Source organism: Diabrotica virgifera, chromosome 10, assembly GCF_917563875.1.
Source record: "Diabrotica virgifera virgifera chromosome 10, PGI_DIABVI_V3a".
Classification (NCBI taxonomy): domain Eukaryota; kingdom Metazoa; phylum Arthropoda; class Insecta; order Coleoptera; family Chrysomelidae; genus Diabrotica; species Diabrotica virgifera.
In genome coordinates, this window is record NC_065452.1 from 105318495 (window position 1) to 105327061 (window position 8567).

Consider the following 8567-nt stretch of genomic DNA (forward strand, 5'->3'; position numbering starts at 1 on the left):
AGTTTTCCGACTGCTCCTGACGTTGACGCTCCTGTTGGTGACGTTCGGGTCTGTGGGGGTTCCTATTCCGCCAATCGTCGATTGTTTCGGAGCGTCTGGGTGGTTGGTTATCTCGCCTGTCTTGTCTGGGGTTGCTAGCACGCAGATGTTGGACGTCACCTTCTATTTCCCTTGCTATGGAGATTAGGTCGTCCTCTGTCTTAGGCATTCCCAGACGTAGGCAGGCTCTGATTTGGGGGTCCAGCTGTTCAGCTATGATTCGACAGCGTTGGTCCTCTGGGATGTCAGGTAGCAGTCGTTTGAACAGGGCAGCTTTCCTTGGAATGAACTGGTCGACTGGTTCGTCTTCCTGTCGTTGGCCGTAGAGTTTGACTGTGAGGGCTGATAGGATGGCTGCGTTGTTGAATCTTTCCAAAAACCGAGTCTTAAACATCCGATAATCAATCCCGAATGTGAGTTGACTCTCTGCCCATCGTCGTGCCTCTCCGTACAGTGACTTTTCCAGCAGGAAGTCTGTCCAGTCGTCTTCATCGATTTCATGTTTTCTGAGGTATTCTTCTGCCTTGTGGATGAACTTTGTCGGGATCTCTGTGTCTTTCCCTGTGAATTTGGGTGGTTTCGAGATCCAGACCGTGGGTTGCATGAGCGAAAAGGTCGTCATCGCCTGGAGGAGTCGGTTCATGAACTGTTGCTCCTCAGAGGTGGATGACGTGGTGGGTATTTTAAATACCGGTTTCGGCTGCTCAGTCGATGAGTGGGCCGTAGGGTCGTTATTGGGTTGGGCGCCATGTTCCCTAGGGTCGCTGGACGGCGTGGAATTGGCTGTACCGGACTCCTGGACGGTTTTCCGTTCCTGAGAATTAGAACGGGATGTACTACGAGTATCTACCATAGTGTTATTAATTTTTCGAGTGCGTACAGAACGTATGCTGGCACTAGAAAGCTATTTAAGGCAAGCACTTGATTCCTTAAGGAAAATACCGCTGCCTTGAGTGAGATACTGCTCAGGTGTGTGACCTACCGTAGTAGGAATATCACTAGGGCAGTGGTACAAAAATATTCGGATATTTACACGGTAAATATCTCTAAGTACTTTCGATAAGAAAGGCTTAGAGACAAACAAGAATCAGAAAAATAATATGCAACTATGAAATGGCACAATAGTTCTAAGTTTCTCCTTAACTTACGGAAGGAAACCGACTTAGAACAACAAAATACATATATCACAATATAAATGATAAAGTAAAAATGGGAAAATGTCTCGAACGCGTGATCTGCTAGAGAAATACCGTAAGAGACGATTTTCAAACAGTAAGTATAGAAAAATGCACTATAAAATGGCAAAAATAATTCTAAGTTGTTCCTTAACTTACGGAAGGAACCGACTTAGAGAAACAAAATACATATACCAAAGTAAATGATAAAGTAAATGGGAAAATGTCTCGAATGCGTGATCCACAAAGGAAATACCATAAGAAACGATTTTCAAACAGTAAGTATAGAATAAATGCAACTATAAAATGGCAAAATAATTCTAAGTTTTTCCTTAACTTACGGAAGGAACCGACTTAGAGCAACAAAATACATATATCAAAATAAATGATAAAGTAAATGGGAAAACGTCTCGAATGCGTGATCTACAAGAGAAATACCATAAGAGACAATTTTCAGACAGTAATAAAATGCGTGCAACTATAAAATGGCACAATAAATGTGTTTTTCAAGTGCGTGGTCTGCAAGCAGAGATACCACTGAATAAACACCAAAGACAAATAATATAGAAAAATATCAACAAATATTCAAGTCTTCTCACATTTATAAAATAGCAAAGAAATAAAAAGGCAGATTCTAGGTGGATGTATTACTACACCGAACCCAAGAGTCTTCGATTACGAGGTAAATCTCGAACTGAAGAAATGACTCACTCACACTCGCCGATCATCCCACCCCCTAGGAACATGTGTGTACCGCTGCTAGTCAACGGGACCCACATGTCCGAAAATCAGACCGGTCACGCTCCAAAAGAGCAAGTCATTTTGGATCGGTACCTATCTGACCCCCAGGTTTTTCCTCCACCCCTCCCCAACGTGTGACATACGCGAGGAGGCTATGATCTTTGCGTCGGGTGATTTGGGAAAGAGAAACACCCTTCGCTTTAGCATGGTTGTGGTTAGGCCACCTCACTGTAGGGGTAGCTGTGTAGCTTTTCTCCCTATTTACTTTACTGATTCTACTTTGGTATTGACATGAGTTTGGACTGAAGTCCCTAAGAGTGTGTTTCCTCGCGGAGGGACATCAACCTAGATTGATGTCACTCCGCGGGGAAACCGTGTAGTGAGCTCGGTCACTCAGCTGCCGATTTGGCAAAATAAATTTTGTTCTCCTCGGCAGCTGAGCACCCGATGAGTCTGGCCATCGAGCCCATGGTTATCGCCCATGGTCTCGATGCTCAGAGTTTCGCGATGGTTAGGTCTCTCATTCGACCTGCCTTAAGGGCCTGAAGCCTAAGTGGCTTGTACAAGGTGACCTGATGGGTCCCTTGTACCCTTTATGTTGAGTATGAGCCGAGTGGGTACGGTCAGCGTTCACTAATCTTCAAAGTATACTTAATGTTAACTTGATTGCGACAATAAAGGGTGTTTTGTTAGTTTTATATATATATTTTTTTGTGGGTTAGTGTATTTTATGTATTTTTTTGGTGAGCACGATCTGGCGTCCAATCATCTAACATCGATTGGGCCCCAGAGCATGATCTTTTTTTTTTTTTTTTTTTTTTTTTTTTTTCTACCTTTATTGCGCGGTGTGGTTTGACTACTCTGTAACTATCTCAGACATCACGTTCTTCTGCTGGGACCAGTCTATATCCCAAAAGTTGTTGTTTAGGCCGTCTATGTACCGTTCTAACGTTTTCGTCATAATCTGTTAATTCCCTTAGCCACCTGTTGGGGTGATTTCTCACATTGGTGAAGATGTCATACGCTTTTTCGTCCATGGTCCTAAGGATTTTTTTCTGGTCTGTGTCCCGGTATATGTACCGCAGTGGTACATATCTGGGCACGTTTAGGGCTTCTCTGATTATATAGTTTTGGCAGACTTGTAATTTCTTCCTGTTGGACTTGCACGTGTGTCCCCAGGCTGCTGATGCGTATGTTAGGGTTGGCAGAATTATGCTATTGGCTGTTCTGAGTTTTGTCTTGATGTTTAATTTGCCTCTCCTCCCTATTATTGGGGCTAGTTGCTTCCTTAGTGCTTTTGCTTTATTTACCGTTAGCTTTATGTGTTGTGTGAATGTTAATTTTCTATCTAACGTTACGCCTAGGTATTTAGCTTCGTTTTCCCATTCTATTTGGTTATTATCCAAGCTTAATTCTGTGTTCGGTGTTCCCCATCTTTTACGGAACATGACGGCCTGAGTTTTATCTGGATTTAGTGCAATCTTCCATTTTATGCACCATCGTAATAGTCGGTTTAGTTCTCCTTGTACATGTCTTGCTGCCAGGTCTGGGTCTCTGCTGCATGCTGCTATAGCAGTGTCATCTGCGTATAGGCTTAGGATCGTTCTGTTGCTTTTAGGTGTATCTGCGGTGTATATGGTGTACAGGTAAGGCGACAGCACGGCTCCCTGCGGCACACCCGCCTCCAGGGTCCCGACCCCAGACAGGGTTTCCCCTATCCGAACTCTGAACCTCCTGTTGGCCAAGTATGAAGCCAGAAGACATGTCATCGCCCCACTGTATCCATAATCGTTCATTTTGTAGATTAGGCCCTCGTGCCAGACTCTGTCAAATGCCTTACTGACATCGAGAAATGCAACTGCTGTGTACATTTTCTCGTTGAAGCCTTTCGTGATGTACTCTGTCAGTCTTAGTACTTGGAGTTCGCAAGAATGTTCTGATCTAAATCCGAATTGCGCTTCGGGGAGTATTCCTAGCCTTTCGGTTTCCTCTTGGAGTCTTTTGAGTATTACTCTTTCAGCTATTTTGCTTATCGATGATAGCAGGCTTATTGGCCTGTAGTTTTGAGGAAAGCTCCCGTTTTTCCCCGGTTTTCCGATCATTATTACGTGAGCTTCTTTCCATCTATCTGGAAAGTATCTTAGTCTCAGTACTGCGTTGATGATATTTGTGATGTACACTATTAATTTGGTCGGTAAGTTTTTAATTGCCCTATTTGTGATGTTGTCTGGGCCTGGTGCTTTTTTCGCCTTAGCCCTTTTGATTATATTTCTTATTTCTTCTGGGGTGGTGTGTTCAAGGCCTATTCTGCCTTTTCTTCTTTTTATTCTTCTTGCACTATTTTCGACTTCTGCGGTGAAGTCTAGGTCTTCCCTTTGATGGAAATTTTTCTCACAATTCTTTTCTAGTGTATCTTTCATGGCTTCTGCTTTGTCTTCGTCTGTATATACGATTCCTGTTTCTCCGTGTAGAGGTGGAATCGGTTTTCTATCGTTTCTAAGTACTGCTGATACTTTCCAGAATGCAGATTTATTCGGATTTAAGCTTTGGATATATTGGTCCCAGCATTCGCTTCGGTGCTCTTGTAACTGTTTTTTGACCTCCCTGTCTAATTCATTTGCAATTCTTTTATCTTCTCTGTTTCGAGTTCGTTGTGCTCTTCTTCTTCTTCTGTTCTTTTCTCTTATCAATTCTTTTAATTCGATTGATATTTCTCTGAATCTTCCTCTTTGTGTAGCTATGTTTTCGGTTCTTGTGCTGACTTCCATTGCATTTTGTATTGTTTGTTCTAGTTTTATTATGCTTTCTTCCAGTTCATTTATGTTATTTATTGTTGGTATTGCACCAATGTTCTCACTCATCACTCTTCTGAAGTTTTGCCAGTTTATTGTCTTCTTTTTACGTGGTTCTACTTGGTTCAAATCTATTGCCCCAAGTGTCATAACTATTACGTTATGTGTGGAGTCTCCCTCGTTTGCCGTTATTATCTCGTGTTGTAATCCCACCTGGTGAAGAATTGCAATGTCTATGAATGTTGGGATATTATCTCCCTGAAAGCATGTTGGGTCTGTAGGTCCAGTTACAATAGTGTTATGTTTGTTTTCGAGATAGTTACAGAGCCGTCTGCCATTACAGTTGGTTAGTCTGTCGAACCAGTTGGGCGACCTCGCGTTTAAGTCACCGATAATCACAGTGGGCTCGTCTGAGTCCAGGATGAGATCAAGATCCTCTCCCAGTACTGGATCCAGCGGCCTCACATACACCGAAGCTATTTTCAGTGTATGGTTGGCCGCAGTGATCCGCACCAAGGTAGCCTCCATGGTGACCAGGCCATCTGGTGTTGGAATATGTTGGTGTTGTATTCCTTTTTTCACCATAATGGCCGTGCCACCAGATCTCCCTGTCCGGTCAGTTCTATAGATGTCATAGCCCGGGAACTTGGTTTTCACTTTTTCGGTGAGTTTAGTTTCTTGCAGTGCCATGACATCTATATCGAGTCTGTTGGAAAACTCGTCTAGTGTGTTTAGTTTCGAACGAAGCCCGCCCGAGTTCCATGACCCAATTTTAAGTTCGTCCAACTGGTTGTTCAACATTACGCGGTGTTGTTAAATTGTTTCATCACATCGAAAGCTGCAACCATTTTTTGCATCATGTTGGCGAAGTTCTGCATAGCTGCATTCATTTCGCACAACATTGCATTTTGGTCTAGGGGAGCGCTTGTGCTGGGAACGTTACCTTTTGCCGCATTGGCATAGCTAACGTTCGGTCTAGTAGGTGCACTAGGTGCACCTCTGCTCTTTGGTGGTGTTGGAGCTTTGGACCTTTTTTGGGGTGCTTTTTTGCATCCCCTGTAGCTTGCTGTGTGAGCTTCGCCACAGTTAGCGCATTTCGCTGCGGTTTCCCGGTCTTTCTCGCAATCAGATGTTTTATGATTTTCACCACATTTCACACAACGCGCTTCGCAATGACATGCCCTAGAGCCGTGATAGAAGTTCTGGCAATTAAAGCATTGCAGAACGTCTTTCTTAATTCTGAACTCGTCTTCTATTGTTACCTTCATGTAGGAGAGGTTACTGATTTGGGCCATTTTCTTTTCGTCTTCTTCACCGATGGTTACGATGTATAGAGGTAGCTCTTTTTTATCCGGTTTCTTTGAAATCATCCGTTCGATTTTTCGAACTTCGATTCCTTCTTTTTCGATCTCTGCACCTAAAGCTTTCAGGTTTAATCCTGTGTTTAGGCCTCTGATGATCTTTCTCTTTGCCCTGTTTGTTTCAGCGTCGATCGGGTATGCAATGAATTCCACTTTTGGTGTGTGGTCTTCAAGGAGTTTTAACATCCCGAGGTAACCTTCTCTGTCGTTTGTTTGGATAACTATAGACCTGCCTGACTTCGCGAATTTATTCACGGAGCCAATGCCATTCGTCGCTGCTTTACTTAAAATCCGTTGGCTTTCACCAACAGATTTTAAGATAATGGCTGGTGGTTTTTTTTTTCTTGTGGAGGTCTTAGTCTCTGCCACTGCATTACTTGTTGAAGCCTTGCTGGCTTCTACTGCTGTTTTCTTCTTGTTTTTTCTGTTTTGTCTTTCTTGAAGATTATCCTTTGCTTTTTGTTCTTCATCATCAGAGAGCTGATGGATAATCACTTGAGCTACTTCAGCAGGCTTGGTGTTTTTAACAGTGGCAGGCTGAGTTCGTCGTTTTTTTCTGTTATTTGACTCATGATCCTTTTCGGCATCGCTTGCCTCTGAAAGGATCTCGGACATGTCATTATTACGCGCGTTCTGCGAGATCTGGCTGGTTGTCTTTTTGTTTTTCCTCTTACGATATTTAGGAAACTCATAGACACCGTCATTTCCAGATTCAGTACCTTCTTCCGTTTCCATAACAACTTCTATGGGTACTTCATCTGAGGGAGTTGGGGTTTGGCCTTGCTTTTCAGCAGTTAGTCTCATCAGCTGATCGACTAACTCCTGATTTCTTAGATCTTTTTGCTCGATCGTGGCCCTCAGCTGTTTTAGCTCGGCCATCATCTCAGCTGTTTCTCTACCATGTCTCTCTCTTTCCCTCTGTCTTATGGCTTCTGAGTTCTGGAGATTCATGATGAGCTCCTCGATCTTCGCATTCGTAGATGCTATATCGTGGGTGGGTTCAGGGGAAGCTTTTGGTCCTTGCGTAAGACTCATTAACCTCGAGACTAGCCCTCGGTTTTCCTCGTCTTTCTGAGCGTTAATGGCGTTGAGCTTTTGTAGCTCTTCCATTAATCGATCAATTTGCTGGCCATAGGCTTGTTGGTCTTGCTTTCTGGCAATTTCGGACTGATGCAGCCGAGCGATCATTTCGTCGATCGATCGTTGCATCGCATCTAAATCTTTGGCTTTTTTCAGCTCAGGATTTTGGGTAGGGCTTGAGGGGTTACGAGGCCTTTTATTTGCCTGTTTTTCCTCGGGGCGTCGGTTGCAGCTATTCGAAGTGTCGAATTCTACACGGGCTTGGGGTTTTTCTGAGACCTGAGGGGTTTCAGAATCGCGGGTTTCATTTTCTGAAGAAACCTGAGGGGTTTCTTCGAGGTCTTCGTATGCTACTCTGACCTCTTCATCGGAGAACTTATTATCAGGCATTAGTTCATCTTCAGAACTAGAGTACTCTTCCTCCATCTCCGACTTGGGGGAAGAGGCTCTAGGGGCGGATTCGTCACCAGAAGCATCGTCGTCAGACGACTCATGCACTGATTTCGAGAGGAGTTCGGGTTGGGTGGGTTCGACATCATTTTGAGCGGAATTGCTCGGTGAAAGCTCTTTGCTTTCAGAAGACGACATTATTTCACTTAGAAGACTCTGTTTTTTTTCGGTTGGATGAACCGCTGTTCATCCAATTTCTGGGTGCCGTCCCAGGGACCTACGCGGCTGTTCACGCCCTAACTTGCGCTAGGGAGGGTTCCACTTGCGTTTTCTCAGCTATCAGGCCCAGGTGTCCGGGTCTGTCCGATGTGAAATACAGAAATATCCACACCTTACATTGTCCTTCCTACGGAGGCACAGATAGCTCCCGACAGGCACAAGGCCCGCTCGCTTCTTCACTGGCTAGTCCTGGATTGTGACCTCCCAGAGAACTCAATGAAAGATGAAATTCCCTCGGTTAATCACATCCAAAGATGTCGCTTTTGCCTCTCGGTTTTTGCCTAAGCGCGTGGATTTCTCTTCCCGCTTACCGTGTCTTACTCACGGTGATCTGAAAAGATCAGCAAGGTCGAGTCGTCCCCACTACTTCGGCTTCTCCTCGGTACTACAGCTCCGTACGCGTCTGCACTGTTCAGCGTCTGACGCTGAACTCCTACTGATCCTGAAGAAATGAGAAAAATCCACCTCCATTTATACCCGATATTTCCTTTGTTCAAGGGATTATGACGTAGGAGATGGATTTTCCCAAGCGATCGGACCAATCGCGTTTTGAAAAAGTGGCCAGAGATGCTCCCGGCGCGCTGATTGGTCAAAGACTGAACAGCGTCCGAGGACAAGTTCTTGAGTATATCAAACTGGTCGGACGGTAGACTGAGCAGTTTGGAATTTGGGGACTTAGAAAAAATTCAGGTCTCGGAGAAATCCGTGAT

The 8567-nt window shown here is 44.3% G+C and overlaps 1 protein-coding gene across 1 annotated transcript; it reads right to left on the reverse strand.

The window, feature by feature from the left end:
- Window positions 1-943: 943 nt before the first annotated feature.
- LOC126893132 (uncharacterized) lies at window positions 944-7776 on the reverse strand. The gene is made up of 2 exons (XM_050663080.1): window positions 6604-7776; window positions 944-1108 (listed from the first exon to the last, which is right to left on the reverse strand). The coding sequence occupies exons 1-2, from the start codon at window positions 7774-7776 to the stop codon at window positions 944-946; spliced, it is 1338 nt and encodes a 445-aa protein (XP_050519037.1).
- Window positions 7777-8567: the final 791 nt, after the last annotated feature.